At 40.1% G+C, this 23,426-nt stretch overlaps 1 protein-coding gene across 2 annotated transcripts; it reads right to left on the bottom strand.

Annotated features, from left to right (window-relative positions):
- Positions 1–1,207: 1,207 nt before the first annotated feature.
- On the bottom strand, positions 1,208–23,256 carry flvcr2b (FLVCR choline and putative heme transporter 2b). Of its 2 annotated transcripts, XM_086263929.1 has the most exons (11): positions 22,135–23,254; positions 18,696–18,837; positions 13,757–13,897; positions 12,382–12,449; positions 11,878–11,981; positions 9,857–9,967; positions 8,262–8,367; positions 7,592–7,703; positions 6,353–6,408; positions 5,224–5,385; positions 1,208–1,786 (listed from the first exon to the last, which is right to left on the bottom strand). In XM_086263929.1, exons 1-10 carry the CDS (start codon positions 22,726–22,728, stop codon positions 5,308–5,310), a joined length of 1,512 nt encoding a protein of 503 aa, XP_086120055.1. In that variant the 5' UTR covers positions 22,729–23,254; the 3' UTR covers positions 1,208–1,786; positions 5,224–5,307. The 2 variants fall into 2 exon arrangements, with proteins under 2 accessions (XP_086120055.1, XP_086120056.1); XM_086263930.1 differs by lacking the exon at positions 5,224–5,385 and having other exon boundaries at positions 22,135–23,256.
- Between the last annotated feature and the right edge of the window lie 170 nt (positions 23,257–23,426).

Here is a 23,426-nt window from a genome sequence, read left to right as displayed (position 1 = left end):
AGTAAGCCCCCAAAATGTAAATGAATTCTCTTTTTGCTCCCCCCCAGACGATCCTGTGCCTGTCTTTATGTAACACTGCTACCACCGTGTGGTCGAATGAGGTACACAAAGCCTTGCATGTATATTTGTAAAGTGGAATTTGGATAAACAATGGCAATCTGTGATCCAGTTGAATCCTATATTCATCAGAGCAAACAGATGGGTATGATGTGCTTCCCTGTTTCACTGAAGGACAGAAAAACATCATGCTTTTGCATTTGGAATTTAAATGCAAAAGGAATTTAAATCTGGGACTCCCCACCATTTGACCTTAGAACTGAAGAAGCTTCTCGGATGAGAGGTGAAACGTCTTCAAGTAACTTAAAGAAGTCCAGACGCTTTTCTTTGCAAGCTCCTTTGACTACGATGACCTGGATGACTGAGAACCTTCACAGACATTTTGCATTTGGAATCATTTGTACCTGCCACCTTTTATCATAGCAGCCTTTTACGTTTGAATTGCAATTTTCAAACAGTGTCTCGGTTTAGATCAGACCAGGAAGAATGCTGGGCTCTGCCATGTGCTGTTTGATTTATCCAAGATAAGTTAAAACCCACATATGACTTCATCTTCTCGTCAGCAACTTAGACTATAGTTCCTGGGGAACCATAGTCCCAGCGTGTGCGTGTAGATTTGTGTACTGTAAGACAGTAATGTGTTTATCTTTAAACACAACTCAGTACCGTGTTATCAGTTCACAGGATCCAGATAGCAGAATGACACATTTCAATAGCAGATTCATTACTATCAGTTTTTACGTGGCAGTTAGTTTCACATGAATGGCACCAGCTCCTCTATCAACTTAGGCTATCTCCGTGTCTTATTCCCGTTATTGTAATGCCAGACTGATGTCACAATGTGGAGATAAAGGCTACGACAAAAAGTCTTCTTGGGTCATTCTTGTCATTTAGACGAGTACTTTACTTCTGGCTCCGGCTGTATTTTGATGAGATCTTTGTGAAACTGCAGAACGAATTTGGGTCTAGTCAGATGCCTCCATTTAAAAATGATTTAAACACTAAAACTGTGTAACAGTAACAATACTGCATGTCTCTACTCTCAGGCCTGTGATGGGTGTGGTGCATTTGTGTTTGAGTTATGCTGTAACGGTGAGCACACTGTGTTTCTGCATGCAACAAGCATGAGGAAAAAACAAATGAATCAAAATGTTTATGCAATGCTTTTATTTCATGTTAAAGTAAAACAAGATTGTTACAAAAATACTACACAACCTTAATTCATCATATTTTTCCTGTTCTTCCCTCACAGTAGAAGCTATGGATTAGAGAACCTTTCTAAATCTTTCCCTGAATTCTAAATAAATAGTTCCCTAATTTCATAAAAAAAAATCTCTCCCTAAAATTTCTAGAAATCCTACACTGTATTTACATATTGCATACAGTGAAAAAAAGATTTTTCATCGTATACATAATCAGCAGTGCACTATACCAATAAAACTGTTGATGCACAAAAGTTTCTCAGATTTGTCTCGCAGATTCATTCATAACATTTATATTTAAATATTACAAAAATATTTCTGATTAGTGACATTATTTTCATTCATGTAATTATACAGATCAAAGAGCTTTTTTTAGCCATCAAGTTGATCTAAAGGCTTCCTTTGCACTATAACAGGGATGAGATCACGGTCATTTTTGAGGCTTGTTAGTGTGTTTGTGTCTAAAGCTTGGCTTCGATGATAACAGAAGATGCACTCAGGCTTCCATTGTGCCACTCGGAAGAATCCTGGAAATCAAAAGAGATGGGTCAGATCAGTAGGTTTTTTTTAATGCCTTCAACACAAAAAACACAGTTTGTCTCTGTAGACTTTAGTCTGTTTGGGCTAGCTTCCACCAAAAGAGTCTCTGGAGTCATGACAAACTTTAGCCTGACACATCTGTGTACATTCTCAGTCATCCAGGTCACGGTAGTGTCTTGAAGCTCAGCTAAACGTAATGATAGCTTATGCGCATATTCATACACACTATGTAAAGAAACACCCTAAGCCAGATAAATTAGCCTATATATAGCTGAATTTGTTAAATGTGAAAGAAAAGAGTTGTGCTATGTGTTAGAGCATATCTAAGCACTGCAAAAATGTCAGTGAATATAAATAAATATAAATGTTTCACCTTTCTGTCCTTTGTTGTGTTAATACACAACAAAGGACAGAAAGGCAAAAGATGAGACGCTTCAAGTGTTAATTTTCTTTTTTGTTTACCCTTATATGTACTGTAGAAAACAATCTATGATTGGGCCACGTGCAAAGGTTTTATCACATTCCTTACTTGTAAAATGAACCTTAATTAACAGATAAGATAGGTTCAAGAGCCGTAAACCATCTGACTCTTCAAAACCTTTGTGACACTCGAGTCAAAGATGAAGCTGACTGAACACTATTATCATAAATGAGAGCAAATTTCACTGGAAACCAACAGTAAAAAACCAGCTGTGGAAATCAAGAAATACTCTCAAAGATCAAGAAAACTTAAAGATAAAATTATGTGTCTGCAGGGCAAAAAAGGGAAAGAAAATCCTCATGGCACTGCACAAACAGCAGCAGAAAGTGCGCCTCAATCCAGTGTACACTTTACATGCAACTGCAAAAATCAATGTCTGAAAGTTTTTCGCCACAATCACAACGTACTGGGAGGCAAAAACGATGCAACTGTTAAATCAGTAGAAAAGATTTAATACAAAAAAAAAAACCTTCACAGGTTTGATTTTCTCTTAAAGAAAGGCAGAAGATCAGTTATGAAGATGAAAGATACAGGGAGTGCAGAATTATTAGGCAAATGAGTATTTTGTCCACATCATCCTCTTCATGCATGTTGTCTTACTCCAAGCTGTATAGGCTCGAAAGCCTACTACCAATTAAGCATATTAGGTGATGTGCATCTCTGTAATGAGAAGGGGTGTGGTCTAATGACATCAACACCCTATATCAGGTGTGCATAATTATTAGGCCACGTCCTTTCCTTTGACAAAATGGGTCAAAAGAAGGACTTGACAGGCTCAGAAAAGTCAAAAATAGTGAGTGCAAAGCTTCTGAAGCGTGATCATCGAACAATCAAGCGTTTCATTCAAAATAGTCAACAAGGTCGCCAGAAGCGTGTGGAAAAACCAAGGCGCAAAATAACTGCCCATGAACTGAGAAAAGTCAAGCGTGCAGCTGCCAAGATGCCACTTGCCACCAGTTTGGCCATATTTCAGAGCTGCAACATCACTGGAGTGCCCAAAAGCACAAGGTGTGCAATACTCAGAGACATGGCCAAGGTAAGAAAGGCTGAAAGACGACCACCACTGAACAAGACACACAAGCTGAAACGTCAAGACTGGGCCAAGAAATATCTCAAGACTGGTTTTTCTAAGGCTTTATGGACTGATGAAATGAGAGTGAGTCTTGATGGGCCAGATGGATGGGCCCGTGGCTGGATTGGTAAAGGGCAGAGAGCTCCAGTCCGACTCAGACGCCAGCAAGGTGGAGGTAGAGTACTGGTTTGGGCTGGTATCATCAAAGATGAGCTTGTGGGGCCTTTTCGGGTTGAGGATGGAGTCAAGCTCAACTCCCAGTCCTACTGCCAGTTTCTGGAAGACACCTTCTTCAAGCAGTGGTACAGGAAGAAGTCTGCATCCTTCAAGAAAAACATGATTTTCATGCAGGACAATGCTCCATCACACGCGTCCAAGTACTCCACAGCGTGGCTGGCAAGAAAGGGTATAAAAGAAGAAAAACTAATGACATGGCCACCTTGTTCACCTGATCTGAACCCCATTGAGAACCTGTGGTCCATCATCAAATGTGAGATTTACAAGGAGGGAAAACAGTACACCTCTCTGAACAGTGTCTGGGAGGCTGTGGTTGCTGCTGCACGCAATGTTGATGGTGAACAGATCAAAACACTGCCAGAATCCATGGATGGCAGGCTTTTGAGTGTCCTTGCAAAGAAAGGTGGCTATATTGGTCGCTGATTTGTTTTTGTTTTGTTTTTGAATGTCAGAAATGTATATTTGTGAATGTGGAGATGTTATATTGGTTTCACTGGTAAAAATAAATAATTGAAATGGGTATATATTTGTTTTTTGTTACGTTGCCTAATAATTATGCACAGTAATAGTCACCTGCACACACAGATATCCCCCTAAAATAGCTAAAACTAAAAACAAACTAAAAACTACTTCCAAAAACATTCAGCTTTGATATTAATGAGTTTTTTGGGTTCATTGAGAACATGGTTGTTGTTCAATAATAAAATTATTCCTCAAAAATACAACTTGCCTAATAATTCTGCACTCCCTGTAGTAGTTAACAACATTTTCTTATTGTTAAAGACTGTAATCAGCTTAATGTTGGTTATTGCTATAATGTCATTTTTAATTTCTTTTCACATACATTACATGTTCATCGTTTTAAATAACTAAAGCAAAGATGGAGTGAAAAAAAGGATTAAGTAAAGATCCAACTAGCAAGGACTTTATTCCATTCATGTTGAGCGTCCATACTTTTAACTAGATGAAATCTCTGGTGGTATTAGTAGGATATAGGACAGCGCTGTAAGCAAGCAAAGGCAACAACAGGCAAGAACAGGAAAATTAGCAGTACCGCGCTGACTTCATCTGAAAAATCACAAACACTACGCTGTGATTCAAATCCAATCAAAGCCATGCCGCGGGCAGCAACTTCACACACTGGCCTCCTAAAACACAAGAACACTAAAGTGAATCACACAGCATGATGAGCTGTATGATCTCGTTCTTGATTTCCTACTGTGATAAGCCGCGCTGTTTTATTTCTATATGGAAGTGCCATTCGCATTTATGAGGAAAGTTTAAGCCAGTCAGCTGTTCAAAAATAGGATAGTTAGAAGTAGCTGTAATCCAATGTGAGGAAGTGTTTTGGAATCAACAGGTTCATGCAGGGGTTAATGATTACCCCCAGCTGACTTAATTGTCCTTAAGTGACTTTAGCTGATTTTAGTAGAACTGCTACTGAGAAAATCAGTAGCAGGGCTTCATGGGGAAGAATCAAAAATCACATGATTTTCATGATTGTGTAATTATGATTTCTTTTGCACGATCCTCAGAAACACATAGAGACAGTAAAACAGGTGTAACAGTGAAAAGGGTGTACAGCAGGTGCTCTTGATCAGTGGCAGTGTGTGGTGATTGCTTTGTGCTCCTACCTTTGTGCACCTTTATGATGAGCTAAGATTTGAGATTTTTTTTCATTTTTTATTTTTTTTGTGGAAGCAGAAAAGTTTTATTGATCAGGCTTGAGAAGAAGTCTGCTGCTCGGAGATTAGCGATGTGGCTCCGTAGTCTTGTCCTGACTTGTGCCTCTCCGCCTAAAACAAATGCTTTTGATCACTTCTCATTCAGTGTTTATAGAGGAGTGGGGCTCCAGTCTGGAGTGAAGTTCACCAGAATCTGATCACACATATATGTTTAGTGGTTGCTCGTGCTAATCAGCTTCAAATAGTGAGGCCGGAGTATGTACACAAAAAGCTCAGGCTTCACTGTGTTCTAAGTGCTCAGTTTTCACAAAGCTTGGCTCTGTGTTCATATTAATAATAACATAGTCATCTTAAACAGACACCTGCTATTTAAATGCTCCATTTGTGAGGGGCAGCCAATCAGAAGAAGTCTTAGTAGAGTCCAAGTATAAAAATCTTGAGCTAAAAATTAGTTTAATTTGACTCCTTTTAAGATGGCTTGAGAGACTGAAACACATTTATATATATGTGAGGAATTAAACTTTAAGCACTTATCAGCAACTTCACCACAGATCTTGGAGACCCACCCAGAAAGAGAAAGAAATGTATGGTGACAGAATGACTTAAGAACAGAAGAAAATCGCAACCATAAAGTCATAACGGCTGACAAGTTCCATAAAAGTTTACATAAGAATATTTAAATGTGCAGAGTGCCAACAGAGTCAGTGAATATTCAACAGCGTCTTTTAGCTAAACTGATGCAGACATGCAGGATCACAGAAGACAAAGGCAAAAAACAGTCCTCCTCTGTGGAGCCCGGGATGCACAGGTGACTTATCGCTCACGACAGACAAACACTTAACACATGGATCATTTTCACAGTAGACATTTTGACACACTATTAAAATATTTTATTTATGGCATCTGTTGCAGTACATGGTACTAGCCAAAGGATGAAGAATAAAATGCTTTTCCTACACTGACATGTCAAAATGTCTTCCGTGAAAAGGCCTATTTGACTTCATAGTACCACCGCATTTGTTTCATATCCCCAACAAACAAACAAAGCGCTACACCCTTGGCTTGCTTCAAAACTTACGGCTGCTTTGGCCTGCAGGTTAGCATTTTGCCTCCTGAGATCAGACTTGATTAAAGCTGTAAAAAAAGAAAGACAGAGAGAGGGTAAGTCTGCATTAGCTGATGGATCCTCCACTGCAAACACAGAGACGAACACAAGCAAAACAGGATCGTATTACTTCACACAAGTTAAACAGTTTATTGAAACAAAGTAATAACAGTGACTATCCAGTAGGTGGCTCCTATGCACAGACACGTTCAAGTCTTAATAGTGGCATTCAAGTTAAGACACCTTGTTAACTATTTTCAAAGAGTGTGTGGCTACCAATGCAAATCTAAAAACAACTAAGCCTGCTGAGAAACTCCGGTCAAAAGCAATTATTAAAAAAAACAGCGTGATTGTAATTTAATAATTAACTTCAATTTTCATGGAAGGAGGAGACTATTTCACAAAAACAATCACAGCCTTGCCTTCTAATGGTGCCTTCATGTACGTTCATACGACAGTTTATCACCAATCGGAGAGCAGGGCGGATTTTTTTTTGTTTGTTTGTTTTTTTACAAACATTTTGTTTTTCTTTTAAAACTTCATGACCACAACAAGAAGTTTACTCATATGAACAAAAAGCAGTTAGTGAGTCAGTCTGTTGACCTTTAAGAAGTGTCATTAAAGGTTAAGGCATTTTTAAAAAGTTAAACATTGCTGCTAAACCCATCGATGGGTCATGAAAAATCTCCTAAGTGGTTTTGAAATCACCTTTATTACCTGAAAACACACCCCTGCCGAGTGCGTGTCTGTAGAGCTATGCACTGTCTTTACTAAATGGTTCCAGGGCTTAAGAAAATGTTCACCACTCCTCCCTCTGAACAGTTTAGTTGTATACAGCTTTGTTGTTCTCTAATTTCAAAGAAAATCTCTTCCTAGCGATGATGAAGAATGACGCAGAATGCCACCTCAAGCCGCAGACTCTGTTTTATCTGAGCTGCAGACAGCCTTCTTGTAAAGAGGTGACAAATTTGTCTGTTATGTGTAAAGTGCAATAAAAAATAGCATTATGTTCTCAAGTATTCCTCCAAATTACACCATAACTAAGTCCTGCTTTCTAGGAACGTGACATTCTTACATAGGAGTATTAGTAAACTCGTAACAGGATAAAGTGACAGCAAAGACAATTCTTGTGCATTTCTGTATGTGTGACATTAAATCAGTACTCTATTATGACTCAAAACTGTGTATTTTTCACAGTCACAGAGGTCTTACCTGTCATTATTGTGCCTATCAGAAGAAAGACACACAAGAAGATGTTTCCTGCCAGCGTGCCGTAATTGTCAATGATCTTGCCTTGGCAAATGGTGAATATAATTCCGAACACCTGTGTGTGGGTGCAGAACATGGGGTAGTTAGGATTAAAGCTAGCGCTTGCACGCACCCGGGAAGGATAAAGAGCAAACCCCGTCCTTGAACTCGGTTTTTATTTTCATGCATCTTGGATCTTCTGCAGCTGGCGAATATGTTTATGCACCAGATGAAGGAAGCTCAACTACACACTGAGTTTTTGCAAATATATCACGCACAGTTGCCGTGATGTTGAGAGAATCTGTCTTGCCTGCTTATGAACAGGCATTACAAATGCATAAACAAAACTACGAAATAAATATATAAACAAGGAAGTCAAAATTGCCTCATAATGCCAAACCCCCCCACAAAAGCACGTTATTCCAAAGCAACGCCAGCCGTCAACAAAATCCCATTTTATTGTTTATATCCAAAATTCCCGTGAAAACCTGCATTTACAGTATAGTGAGTCAATTCCTCCAGAGCAACAGGCTGAATGACTCACTTTTTCCATGGAGGGAACACAGCTTACATCCATCATTTCATTGGTTCTTTTCTTCTTTTTTGCTATCACACTGAAAACATTGATCTGTACCTGTGCTGAGCAGTTGAGGAGGCCAGAAGACGTTCCCTCTGACTCTGGGTATGTCAGTTCGACTGCAAATTCAAAGCCCAGTGGCAGGTAGCCCGTCATGAAGAACCTGGACACAAGGATCCACAAAAGGGATAAAAAAGAATTTGTGAGTTTATTTAATTGCTGCTCGCTTTTTTGCTACAGTTTTATACGTGTAAATGCGTAAACAGGACACCTGCTCCGTTCAATAAAATGCCCCTTATCATGTTAGCTGACAAGTGCATGGACACTTTGTACCTACAACATTTGATTGTTCTTCCAGGAAATCAACACTCATGTTGCCTCAAGTTAATAACACTGGAGAATTTATACAGGAACAGCAGGTTTTTCAAAGCAGTCCAGTCACATCAGATTCTTTTTCTCATTCAACAGCAGGGTGTTGTTCTTCCACTAAAGTGACAGCAAGTGAAACTCAAATCAAAAGCCTCTGACATGGCTGCAATAGCAAAACACATCAGTCTGAGTCAGTAGACAGACACATTTCTTCTCTTCTGTCAATATGATACGGAGACTACAAAGCAGCAGACGCGCTGACCTTTAATGTCAAACACATTTCTTTAAAAAAATCCTGTTTAAAAAAAACAAGGCTAAAGTTATGTCTGCCATAGATCATGCAGATGTACTTCCAGAGGAAAGGAATTCCAATTTGGAAGATCACTGTGTGCTGCTGAGGGTGTAATCATTTCACAGCCACATAAAGGTTAAACTGGATGAACAAGATTGTTTTTTAATTCCAAGAAGAGAGAGGCAACCCAGAGGAAACCTAGTAGATGATTTCCCCCATAAACATTTAAATGGTTTGGTTTTCCCAGTTCATAGAGGTTATGTATTTTTATTTTTGTGATCTGAAATAATCCTGCAACATTATTACTATATGACATACTCTCGCTGTCTCTATTTTTTTTGTTTTGCTTTGTTTTGCTCTGCAGCATGGGCTTCCAGGAAAACATCACTGCGAGGGGGTTTTCTTGATAAAACACATTTCAGTTAAGTTAAACTAATGCACATATATGCACATATTTATGTATTTACATAAGGACATTTTTCCTTTTCTCATGAGTTTAGGTGCAAATGCAGGCCTTTGTCTAAACTTTGTAGGGTCTACATGTTTGTAGAAGCTGAAACAACCAGGGCTGTAAATTATTATTGCAAATGTCAACAGAGGTACCGGGCCAAGGGAAATGACCAGAAGCAGAATTTAGGACATGACGGAAGATTTCTGCATGGTTTAACGGCTGAATCGAAAGTGTGCACACATACTTTTATACATACTTTTAAAATGTACAAATACAATAGCCCACTCACTTGTCTACTACGGATACATTCCATATTTTGTTATTTTTGGGTTTTTTGTTTTTTTTACAGATCCACAGTATCTATCAAAATTTTTATATTCATGAGGGGCGGTTTGTTCTCTCTCGATTCACAGAAATAAAGGTGTTCTGAAGTAGAATCAAAGTAGTAAATGAGTAGAAATAAAGTCCTTTAATGACATTACTTGTGTAAAAAAACAACAACAAAAAACCAAAATGTTAGAAGAAACAATAAAAGAATACCCAAGTACTCCAGCAGTGATGAAAACCACCCAGAGGTGTCCCAGGCTGAGTGTAGCAGCATAAACGATCATCCCCACCAGAGACAAGAGGTAGACTGCAAGGGTCGTCTGCCTGGGGAAAAGAAGAGCATGAGTAATACATGTCACTGTGAGCACAGCAGTGATCATTATGACTGCACACACATATGTAACAGTACGTAGTGCGGCAGTTTTGCAAGTAAAAGAAACAAAACGTAAAGCTGCAGCAAGTATTTGCCAGAAATTTAGAGAATTTCGGGTCTCTGGGGGTGGGGGGGATGGGGGCTAGAGTGTATCCCAGGTGTCATCTGGCGAGAGGCACCAGCCTATTACATAAGAGACAGGCAACCAGTGTACAGTCACCAATTAACAAACATGCATGTCTTTGGACTGTGGAAGGAAACCTTTGCACGCAGAACATGCAAAGAAAAAAAGACACCACACAGAGCTGGAGGGTTCGAAACCAGCTCTCTCTCCTTCACTTTTTCCTCTGTGCTCCACCCACCAGACAAAACGAATGCTCCTACCTACCCTACACAGCTAACCACAAGTCATTTTTGGCTTTTAGCTTCATGTGGGCTGGCTAACTTGCTTTTCCAGGAGGGAAATCCCTCAGCTTATGTTTGTAGCACGAGGGTATACTTTTTCCCTGCATTTCATTTAATCTGTGTCTCCAAAATCTTTTATGTGTGGGCAAGACTGCTTCCTATCCTGTTTCATGTATGCCACATTTATTAATCAGAAATCTGACATAAATCAAACAAACAAAGAAAAACGGAGCAAAGTCTAACGGGCAAATGTCGAGGGATAACATTTTTAATGCCTGAGAAAAGAGGAGGTGCAAGGGTGTAGCTCAACCCTACCTCAGACAACCTGTATTAAGGCTGAACGGCTGTTATCATTTTTTTTTGTCCATTGACAGCAAAAGATTGCTGCCTGCATGGGCGTCAATGTCAATATTTTGCCACTAGGTGTGCTGTGGAGTAATCTTTTCAATAGCAGGTACCCTTTTCTGTTTGCCTTACTGTTTGTCACACAAAATAAGGCCTTTGTAAATGTATTGAGAGGAAGGAAGTGGATTCCACACCTCGTGTGAGCCCACATCTCACAGTTCAATACAATGGGCGACAAACACTGAAGGTAAACACCACCTCTGTTTGCTTCCCCTAAACACACAGTCTCAAAGAAAGCTTATTTTATACATCCAAAGCTTCATAACAAATAAATACTAAAGCATGAAAAATGCAGTCCTGTAGAACTGGTAATAATATTCAAATATAAACTGACATAAACTTATGAATGAACACCATTCATAAATATTACAATGTAATAGCATAATTACAATGTGGGGAATTATACAATAAAGCTAAACATTATTGCTTTCCCCCTCATTTGCAATACAAAGCTGTTGTAGCTACAACAGAAGGGAGTCGACTGGGTGGACACTGCTGTCACCACACAGCCTGAGAGCACATGGGGCCGGAGGAAGAGTGCAGAGGTCGCTGCCGTAGCAGGATGCTGCACCTGAATAAACAGATATAGAGACGCAACACAAGATATGCAGGACGCCAAGTTCAGAAGGGAGAAGACAATAAACAATCAGGTGCCGATTTAGCAAAGTGCGTTGAGCGGGCGACCACATTCCATACGACTGCGAGCGGCGAGCCCAGGTTCGAATCTGACCTGCAGCCCTTTGCCACATGTCCTCCCCCATCTCTCTCTCCCTCTGCTTTCCTGTCCTTTCTTCACCATGTCTGTCAAAAAAGGTGAAAAAGGCCCAAAAAAACAGCACTCATTTGGCTGCTTTCTGGTGGCACGGAAAAAGTGGTAAGTTTTTAGATTATCAGCCCATCGCTTTGTTTTTTTTTTTCAGTTTCGTTACAAATAACGTTTGATTTTTATCTCCTGCTCTGCACGTCCCTTTGTCTTCTTTTTCCCAAAACACAACACCCCCTGTGGAAGAACTGCTGCTAATGTACTTTCCCTTTTCGATGTTCGCCTTACTTGTACGTTTTCGTTCTGTCCAACCAAACGCCGCAGATGAGGGAGCCGACCATCCCTGCGATGACGATGGTGAGGCCAATCCTCCCGGCGTTCACTTCTTCTCCCTAAAAAAGCCGAGAACAATGAGCAGCGCCCAAAAACTGTATATCTACAAGCATTAACTAGAGATCCACACAAGGAGGTTGCACACACCTTTTTAGTACTACAAACAGAGAAGATCGCTCCCTTTTCCTGTTGTTTAACTTATAAAATGATTTAAGAGAAATGGCACCTATGCCTTAAATATAGCATTGGTTTGAGCTTGTAAGCGAACAAACTTCCAAACTTGGTTTAGCTGTGATAAATCTGTTATTACAGTGTTGTTTATTGAACTTAAGTTACATTAGTTTATAATATTAAACCTTATACTTGACTATTTAAGTCTAACTATTCATTTGTTGAAGAGTCACTAGAGTTACAGGCAATAGAAATGATTTGAGATGAGTGCAGAGGAAACGGACATACAGGGTAATGCACGATGATCATGCGGTTCAGCAGGGTCCCGACAGCATAAAAACAACCAACGTTCAGACCTGCAAAATAGGGAATAACATCAAATAAAATCTGAAATCAGAAAAAAACACAGGACAAAAATATCTTTCACCTTCCCACTTTTCAGGAATCATGAAACTAACATCATTAACTGAATGATGAAAAAGTTTAGTAGTTGTTTCTAATAAACCTGATCGGAGTAGTTTCTAAAACGAGGATAAATGTGTACTGAATGCGTCCCCACCTAAAAAATAAAACACTACAGCAGGCTTGGGGGAACTCCAGGCCTCAAGGGCCGGTGTCCTGCAGATTTTAGACGTGTCCTTGATCCAACACAGCTGATTTAAATGTCTAAATGACCTCATCAACATGATTCATTCTCCAGAGGCCTGGTAATGAACTAATCATCTGATTAGGTGTGTTGACCCGAGGTGATATCTAAAACCTGCAGGACACCGGCCCTTGAGGCCTGGAGTTCCCCACCCCTGCACTACAGCTACAGCTCAGTTAAAGTGACAGGGACAGGTGTGATAATCAGAGAGTCAGAAACATATTAGTAGAAAGATTAGACACATGACAAGAAAACCCCAACAAAGAATGCACCTTGGGATAATATTTGTACTTTTTTTTTTTTTTTTTTTTTGTATTATTTTTGTTACTAGTATAAAATAATGAAACATATCCCTCCCAGTTTATCCAATCTCAAGATTACTGAGTTACTGGTTAAACTGTGTGCCAAAATGCAACTACATTCAATTTCCAGCAACATAAAACCTAGATTATATTTTTTTTCTTTATCTCTTCAAAAATACACTTTATCATTCCGTTTTTTGTTTGCTCAAGTAACCAAGAGCTCCCAAAAATAAATGAATTCCTATCTCAGACTCCTTCCACTTCATCAAATCTTTGATCTTCGGGATCTTAAGGTCACATTGACCGAACGCACGTGTTAAACATTGTCAGGTTATAAATGAACTTTGGAGCTCTTAGGGTAAATCCAATTTATCTTCTCGAGGAATACTGTCATAGCTGATGACTGAGGACTACGTAATCTGCGATAAGATAAACACCATTGCACTACGAAGGGAATTTTCAGGTGTGATTCTACCCGATATCTGTGGAGGAATCACCACAGATGACATCATTTTCACTTGGGATGGCTTGTTCAACCATGGTTATGGGAATTTATACTACCTTAGTAAAAATCCGCCTTCTAAAAACATTTAACATATTTTCATGAATTTCTAATGTTGAATTATGCAACGTACGATTTAATGTCTTTTAGCCCGTTCTAAAAGGTTAATGACAACATAATTTAACAAAAATTTGGAGAACAGTAATGACAAACCATAGGTGACGACGAGGAGCATGAAGGGCTTGTTGCGCAGCAGGTTTCGGATGGAGGCTATGTAGGAGTACTGCTCTGGTGGAATGCTGCGAGCTGTGGCCTGGGCCTGAGTCGGTGGAATTTTAGGACGCTCCTGGAAAACTGACATGTGGAAAGATCGACAACAGTGTGAAACACAGTAAACAGCAGCAGTCTGCACACTTACAATGAAAACTGGAAAGCAATAAGAAGCAACTCTACTGGTGGATACGTCCACCTGTAATATTCAAAGGATCAATCAATGCTAAGTGGTAGAAATAAGTTCAGGGTTATATTTCCTCCCTAGGGCCACAGGCTTCTTCCTGGAAGGAGCCAGTGACACATTCAGGCAAGACTGGACAGGCTCTAACGCCTCTATGTAACCCACTATACTCTCATTTGCTCCAGTGAAAATCAGCTACTGTCTGGTGTTGAAGACATCTTGGTGGAGCTACGTGCCCCCGGCCTTGTAGGGATAAACAGATGTGTGTTTTTGTATTTCTTGTAACTGAACCAGGGACACCTTTTTTCCTTCTGGCAAATCTCACATGAGGGTCTGTGTACAGTAAGCTGTTTTCACTAATCCTCCAAAAGTGTCCTACTCTTACACAGTTGATCTGCCAATGGTGGTGATGAGACTGAAATTATACCGTGATCTCAACTGCTGTATGCGTAGTCATCACTGCACATGGAAGAATGCAAATTTCTATTCAAATAACCTTTGGAGTTCTCAGACTGATCACAGGTAAAATTTCCTATATGGCTTGGATTTCATCGTCATGGTAATTCTCCTTTTTCAGTGAACAGTAAGTAGTCATATGTCAAAGCAGACGGTCTCCAAGTTTAACTTATACGATTGTTTTAAAGAAAGGCAGAAGCTAAGCATCTTCTCTCACCTCACAGTTTATGCAAATTTCTCAATCCTGGGACTCTGTCTGCCCTGCTGACTCACAGCCCTTTTGCAGGACTACAGATGGTCCTGCCAGCAGGACAACCCTCACACATGGCATCTTGCATGTATGCATGAGGGTGAGCTAGTATATATGTGTCATTAAACTACTGCAGCCACCTGGTGTCAAGTTTCACACTAGAGTAACCAGGAACAGCATAAGTCACATCCCTTGCTTGCTAAAATGTCAGCAGATCCAAAAATCAAGGCCCTACAATAAAACATTTTCCTTTTTTATAACTGTGCACAGTGTTGCCACTTCAGGCCTCCAAAAATATATATATAATGGGGAAAAAAACCCCTCCTCTGCCACCCTGGGATGAGTTATATGTGTTGAAATCACATAGCAACATTTGTGACTCAAAAATTGAGCCAGTACAGAAGTGCCAAATCACAAGCACTTCACAAGTTATAATGTTGTGAAATTGTGGGTAATGGGTAACTTGTAGCAGAAAAAAATGACCCCATTTGGGTGTAAAGTTGCCAAACTTTTGAAGCATTTTTATTAAATATTAACAGTTATTCAAAGTATGCAGTTTTTATGTTCTGGTGGCCACTGAAATTAGAATTATGGCACTTTCCACATTCAAGTAGATAAGTCTGGATTTGAGGCAACATGTCTGCCAAGCTGTACTGCTTGTGTCTAGGCCTTTGAAACTAAAAGGCACTGCATGGAGCTTAGCTGAGTTTTTCCGGGAAGAATATTTGTTTTAAGTCTGTTTTTTGATAGCCAAAGGTAGGGGCTCAGGGGGTTGGGAAGCGTATCTGTAACCGGAAGGTCGCCGGTTCAATCCCTGGGCTCTCTGTCCTGGGCATTGTGTCCTTGGGCAAGACACTTTACCCTACCGCCTACTGGTGTTGGCCAGAGGGGCTGATGGCACGGTATGGCAGCCTCGCTTCTGTAAGTCTGCCGCAGGGCAGCTGTGGCTACAATCATAGCTTGCCTACACCAGTGTGTGAATGAATAGTGGCATTGTAAAGTGCTTTGGGTGCCTTGAAAAAGGGCTATATAAATCCAATCCATTATTATATCATAATAACTTTTAAAGTTAGCTTACTTCTGCCACAGAAAAAAGTTATTTCTAAGTACGTTTAAATTTCAAGGTACGCAAGTGGAACTTTTTGAGATATGTAACTTTGGGTTATTGAGTCAAATTTTCTAGATAGGTAGACAGTAAGTCAAAATTTTCATCAACACCTTATGAAGCAAGCTTGCAAGCTAGCTAGTGCTAGCTCAAAAATATGCATGTCCTCTTATCCAAATATGGCCATATTCATCTTCAGAACCAAAAACAAAACTACAATGTCACAGTAATAATGCCAAAATAAAAAAGCTGCAAATATAAAGTTTTTCACAATAGCTCGCTTTAAAAAAATGTAAATGCTAGCCCGCAAACAAGCTATTTTTTTTTTTTTATATATAAGAGATTTATTGTGTGTTATCATACACATAATACTTGACAGTTGTCTTCATATTGAAAATGATTTAACCACTGGTCATGAGGAATGTGCCCACATTGCTTGAGGGCTGTGTGCTATATTGAATGTGATACAACCACTGGTCACAAAGAATAAATTGCATGTGGTTGGTGACTGGTTCCTTAAGGTTGCTGGTTCATGGTGGATGAAATCGATCACAAAGACAGTGCTGCAACAAATCCTCCTTGGCAGTGATTTGGGTTCCATTAGTTACAAGGAAGATGTCAACTTGTCTGACAAATTACACGCTAACTACTAGTTAAGCAGTAGCACTATTTTACAAAGTGCAACACAAACAAGAAATAGGAAATCTTTGCTTTATATGCAGAAGTTGTGCCTCTGGGCTTTATGTTTTAAAAGGAGTAACTTGTCCTTTGAAGGGAAGCAGTCTCTCTTTTCAGTTTGTCTTGCACCGTTTTCTTTCCTTGGAGAGTAGCTGGAGAGTGTTTACAGACAAGTTGATGTGTTTCGTGCAAACTACGGCCCACTGAAGCATTTTTCTAGTGACCAAAGCAATTGCAAGAAGGTTTTCTTCAGCCAGTCAGGAAATACATATTTCTCCCTAGCGATCAGAGTTTGTCAGGTGGTCACAGGCCAGTTCCTAGGCCTGTGTGACTAGTGTCTAATTCACTTGACCCTACACTGTTGCACATGTCACGTAGTTTGCAGTCATGTGACTGGAAAACTTAATAAGCTACACTAATAATGGTTGGATATTTTGAGAATACACTTTGAGAAGATGAGATGATCAGTGTCACTTGTGTCTGTATGTAGCTGAAGCAAGAAAACAACCAAACACAAGTACCTGTAAGAAATGTTAAAAAAAATAAATAAAACTGCAATTACTGACCTCAACTGAGCCAGTTCAAGCACATTAAACACAAAAATCCCTCTGAAACGTCAGATGACATTATTTGGGCAAATAATAATGTATAAATTAACAAAAGTGCTGGTAGGGGAATTTACTCAACTTGCAGCCATCTTGCAGCTACACATTCACCCAGTGATTAACCTAAACTATCTACCTCCAGCCTCGTATTTACCATAAACAGAGGCATTGTGAGTCCTCCTACCTTACTCTAGGAACCATAAATAACTGTTTAGTGGGTCACAGGCAAATTTGACACAGCGAGAGTCAATTATGTAGCGTACTTATGAACACAAACACCATGTGACTGACCGAACAGTCACATAAGCACTGAATAAGCTGAGGTTTGCATTTCATAGTGCTTCATTAACAACAGCAGACTATAGCCAAAGCACTAACACTGACTGTATAGTCAGTCTAAATGCTGTGCATGGTACTACTAGGAAATTCCTTCACAAGCATCCTTTTGTGTTTAGGAATGCAGAATGCTTATGAGGAACGCCAGCCTCCGTCGTTGCCCCCCGCCCCTCCCTACCCCGCTGCAGGAAAACAGCATATTCATACATTCTCCTTATAGCAAGTCAGTGTTTTTAAAAGTAAAAGATATTTATTGCATTTTGATTAAACACTCGTACTGTTATTTTATCTTATCCATAAATGGCACAGCACATGATTCTGGGTTTCACAACAAATGCCACATTTGAAGGGGAATCATATATAAAGACACAGCAAAGCATTTTTCCCTCATCAATCACATGCTGTTTGTCATGTCACTTCCTTCTGCCACAAAGTGCTGAGTTCTCTTTTTCTTATGTCCATAGCTCAAATGACTTATGATGGATTTCAGTACACTTCTGACGACCTTACTTGTGCTACAATAATATCTTTTTTTATGAAAGTCCCCTTTTAACTAAGGTTTTGTGTTGTACGTGCATCCATGTCAGCACTTTTTTTGGTCCACTGAATGGTGCTTCTTGTCAAGAGTGTAAGTTTAGTGTAAATTAAAACCTTCATGAGGTCAGCCTACTCAATAAGAAATTCCCACGGGCATGAAGTAGGAAAAAACCTCATACAATACATGTCAAAATGCCCGAGCCTTTTATAGCAGACAGGAGCGAAAGCACCACCGAATGTCACTCTTTAACCATTCACAAAAAATCCTCGGTTACACGGTACAGTAACATCATTTTCATGCAATTTTATGTAAATTCGAAAACCTGACGGGAAAAAAACGCTTCTGTGCTTCATGATGTCTAGCCATGCGGAAAGTTTCATTTTATATGCAGAGGCGTTGAGGACACAGTTTTTACTACGGTGGAGGTTGTGTAGAGTTTCTTTCGTGCTGCACAAAGCAGCTAGAAATCGTGTTTGAAATAATAATGAACCACAGGCTTGAACTCTTTTCTTTGAAAATGCATTGTATCAAAAACCCTGACCCCCATCGGAAGATGAGTATTAAGGGTTTCAGTGCAACCAACATAATATACCCAATAATTTGGTTTTGCTGTGAAGACACCAAGAGATTACACATATAACCCAAGCTGTCTGTGTAGCTAGAAACCACCGGAACGAAATAAGAAAGTACCATCTTTGTGATTTTTGTTATTTTTTCGTGATTACCTTACCGAAGACAACAAGGACGAAGAGTAAAGTAGCCACTCCTGCCGTTATGTAGAACATGATTCGGATGTGGTGAGCCAGCTCATCCATGTCGTCCACATTAGGCACCAGGATAGGAGGCACAAGGAATCCGATTGCAATACCCAGCTGCAGGACGATGGAAGAATTTAACAGAATTAGAAGAAAACAAGTGCCACAAACAGTTTTCACTAAATTAAAACACTGAAAATCTTAGCTTTTTTAGCCCATTATTTCCATGTCTTGTTATTTGCCTTGAATGATTCTATTTAGAACAGGCTCCTCTATTCCAGGGAGGTTTTTTGCTGAGTTTGCAAAATGTCACATATGGTATACCCCGCTTTGCTGAACCTGATGACCTGAGTCTGCAACTGACCTCAGACCTCCTGCTCAGATGTTTTCTATTTGTGTCTGTAGAGGACTTCTTGGGTTTTCTTTTTGTGTGATTTAGGAAAATAAGATAAGGCCTCGCTGTTTCATTTTAGACCGAAGGCGAAAGAGTTTCAGTCGCCTTCTTGAGAAGCAAAAGTAGACTGAAGTAATTGTACACAGAGCTGGATGACATCACTTATGACATTGATATCAAAGCTCCAATAAATCCGAAGAAGACATTTGAGCCTAGAATTTTATTTAACTAGTTACATTATAACTTAGTTTAAAATCAGATTTAGAGCACACAACTTGAAGATTTGGACGACCTTTAAAAGTGAATTGGTGCAGCGATTAGCAGTCGTATGTGACCCTGACATCCAGTCTGCCCTGCATAATTTACAGGCAGCTGTCAGACAGCTCTGACCTCACTATACAGACCCTCCTGTGGCAAAAAAAAAAAAGAGATGCTGAATACTGACAGAGTTCACACAAACCTGGTTTCCCAGAACTCCTATGGAGCAAGCGGTGGAAACTTCTTTCTCTCCAAACCACACAGAGGCAAGGTATGAAGGAATACCGAGGATAAACACTGTGGCTACTGAGCACACAAACTGGCCAAAAAAGGTCACTGGGAAAGTATCTGGACTGGCACTACCGATTTTTATCCAAGCGCCAATGCAGTTAAAGGCTGACCCGACGAGGACAACATCCCGGATGCCCCTGTTGTCCAAGAACCAGAGGATGGGCAGAATAAGTGGAATGTAAGTGAGCAGATAAATCATGGCCAACCAATCAATAGCCAGAGCATCAATGTTGTAGAAACGCATGAATATGTTGCTAATAATGCCATACTGCAGCCACATGAAGGCATTGCTTGCTGAGACAAAACTGAAGAGAAACAGCATGAACCAACGACGGTGATACAGCTTGGTCTCAACTTTTGGGGCCAAATCCGACTGGTCACCCAAAGTCTCCATGTGTAAGCAGGACCCTGTGGAGACCGCTCTGCCAAAAGGCTCTGGACTCCATTGCAGTGATGAAAAGCCTGGAGCAAGATTCTTTGCAGCCTTTGAACACAGCCATTCTTCACCGCTGAGCTCCGAATTTGCACGGTCCCCTTTCAAAGTATTGTTTTGCGGCATTTCAACTGTCCTGAAACGGGCCCCCCGAAATGTTCGAGACCAGAGGTCTCAAGATTCAAGAGCTTGTGTCCTAACAGCTTACTGTCCTCTGTTCAAACTGCCTGCAGTAGAGAGATGCCAGAGAGCGAGAGCAGCTGGAATTAGTGTTGCCTTACTGGTGTCCCAGGTCCCTTCGCATGTGATGACACTGTGCTCCTTTACCCCATGTCCACATATTTATTACACCCAGTCCTGTCATGTGATGTTAATATAGGATGTTAATATCTTCCATTAACTAACTAATAACTGAGAAAAACATGTTCCTCTGTTGAACTTTAACCATTTTTCTTGTTAAAGTTCACCCATTTCAGTTTTTCGGTTAATATTTCAAAGTCTTAGTTATTGTTCACTCTGAAGTATCTGTTTTCTGTTGGGGAAAATACCAAGAATTCTCCAATCTTTCAGGTTTTTTTGCATGCAAACTGTTTAAAATTTATACTGCAGAACAGACTTGGAGAAACAAACTGCTCATCCAGCATTGCGGGCACTAAATGTGTAACCTTATGTAACAAACCATTTAGATGATTATGATATTATGATATTATGATGATTATGATGATTATGAATATGATTATACTACTGTGATAGGATGAAAAGCACTGATATCCAGGCAGTTTAGAATGAATCCAATTAAAAGTATTGGAGGGTTAGACAGTGGTCTAATCAGGTTTTTAAGCATCTGTTATGTTTGTGTTTTATAAAAGAGACAAAAAAAGTAAATTGAGTTTATTTGGGAGGTGTTTGCAGATTCCCAGATTGCGAACAACAGTTTGTTCTTAGTTATTCAGACTGTATCCAACTGTTTCCCAGTAAGAAATGATGACATTTCAGTGATATTTGCTTGGAGTTGATGTTAATGTGACTCAAGCGTTGCTTGTTCAGAAACTTTTAGTGTTAAGTCTGATACTTTGGTATTTCATGATACCAAAGGCACACTGCTGATCTTTGCACTCCTTTGTGCTGATTTGACAGCTCACGTGATTTTCAACTGCCCTGTTGCTCCTAATTTATAGCGGTACATCGGCAGCTCATGAACTCTTTTATGAGGGGGTATATTTTTTGTAAAAAAGCAAAACAACATTAAAACAAAATGGAAAAAATATATATAGTTGGTTAACTCTTGCTTACATGAAGTGCTCAATATTTATTATTTCATATGTACATTCACATTCAAAACAGTCTCCTCGTGAATGCTTCTACACCTCTGAATTTGTTTTCTACACTAATGGATTTTTAGCTCATCTTTAGTCCAATGCAGTGCTATCTATCTATGCATGCGTTCATGCCGCTGAGTACAGTACTTTCTGACCAGACTTTTGCCCTAGGTTTATCTATTACATAATGCACTGCTGTCTGAGGGTAATAGTAGATTCAACGGAGCTTGTAATTCATGTCTCCCCTAAGTCATGCCATTGGACACATAAAGGCAGATAAAGGTGTATATATATATATATATATATATATATATATATATATATATATATAGTTGTTGTCTTTTGGGATGGGGATTACTATTACTATTACTCTCCTGAAAGTGGAGGAGTCTGGGAAACTTTTTGTCGCTCATTAAAAAGTTACATATAAATTAGGACACATAGTTTTTGTTGTTGTAGCTCTTTGTTTTGTCTTGCATGTCAGTCTACGCTGTGTGCATTGTTGCTGTCCCACATCCCCAGCATCCAGTACTGTTGCTTGGTGATGCACTATGGTCACTTAAACGTGCGTAATTACGCAAACGTGCTTGGAGATATGGCAGGGTCCAAGTTATTAGCATTATTAGCCTAAACATAGGATCCATACATTCTCAAGTAGGTTAAACGTTAATTTAACCTACTTTCCAACTATAGGACGGCCTTTGCATCGAACACCCTACCTGATTCCCGAAGACGCCGATGGAGCATGCAGTGGACACTTCCTCTGAACCAAACCACACCGACGCGATTCTAGATGGCATCCCGAGGATGAAGACCTGCGCGAAAGAGCAGCAAAACTGTCCCAGGAATGTCACGTAGAACAGGTTGGGTCTGACGCTGGCCACTTTGATCCACGTCCCCGCGCAGTTGAGCGCCGTGGCGACGAGGGCGATGACCCGGAGCCCTTTTTTGTCCAGCAGCCAGGTTACCGGGAAGATGAAGGGAATGTATGTGAGCATGTAGATCATAGACATCCAGTCTATGGTGAAATCATCGACGCTGTAGAACTTGGTGAAAATGTTGCTGATAATGCTGTACTGTATCCATTGGTAAGAGTTGCTCAGCGAATATAAGCTGAACAAGAAGACGATCACCCATCGTCGGTGGTAAAGACGGGTAGCTTGCAGTCCTTCGCTGCCGTTCCCTTCACTTGAGACGTCGCTGGGCTTCGCAGCGTCGCCCCCCTCCAGCTTAACATGGTTGTCAGAGTCCGCCTTCCACACACTCTGATCCTCGTTTGGTTTAGTGTCTTCCAGCGCTTGTTTCTCACTCATGTTCCTCTAGGTCTCCTCAGTAATACTCATCGGGAATAAACTTGGCACTCAGCTGCTGTGGTTTTGTTAACCCACACTCAACAAAAGTGAAAGAACCTGAATTCGCTCTTTTTTCATTGAGGAACATTCAGCGCTTTAGGAAAGTCTAACCTACCGTAAAAGAAAGTCAGGCCTAACACGATATGTATTCAGCAGCAGAAGCTCCCTTTCCACTCTGTTTTACATAAATATATATGCTTAGAAAGAGAAAAAGTTTTTAAAAGAGGCGAGCTTCCAATGTTTTTGCGGCTGTCTCCAAAATCTATCGGTTCATTTCCTCCCGGCTGAGCACTGAAGATATTTTTGGTACCCGAACTTTCACCCAGATCCTGGGAAAGTTAACAAACTTTGAGCTGCAGATGATTTAATGCCAGTTTAATAGTTATCTGAAGTTTAGTTTCCCGATCGGTACCACGTGTCGGAGAGCCGGCTACTATAACCCTCCACCCGGACTTAAAAGACCGCGTTGGGATCTTGAAACGAACTCGGTAAGCTCATGCACAAGGGCGGAGTTTTAGATAAAACTCTTCTCTCTCTCCGTGGTATCTGAACACGCTGTAACATCGAGATTATAGACACTAACGCGCATAATTGCGCGTCATTTGTTCTCTGGTATCTTAGTAGTGTGTGAACTATAAAACATGCTGGTAATCATCACT

The sequence above is a fragment of the Aulonocara sp. 'chitande type north' Nkhata Bay genome, linkage group LG15 (genome assembly GCF_057382095.1).
Source record: "Aulonocara sp. 'chitande type north' Nkhata Bay isolate Kocher_YH1m ecotype deep benthic linkage group LG15, A_spYH_male_GT1.1, whole genome shotgun sequence".
Taxonomy (NCBI): Eukaryota; Metazoa; Chordata; class Actinopteri; order Cichliformes; family Cichlidae; genus Aulonocara; species Aulonocara sp. 'chitande type north' Nkhata Bay.
Note: the sequence above shows the minus strand (reverse complement) of the source record. Positions and strands in the feature narration are given on the sequence as shown.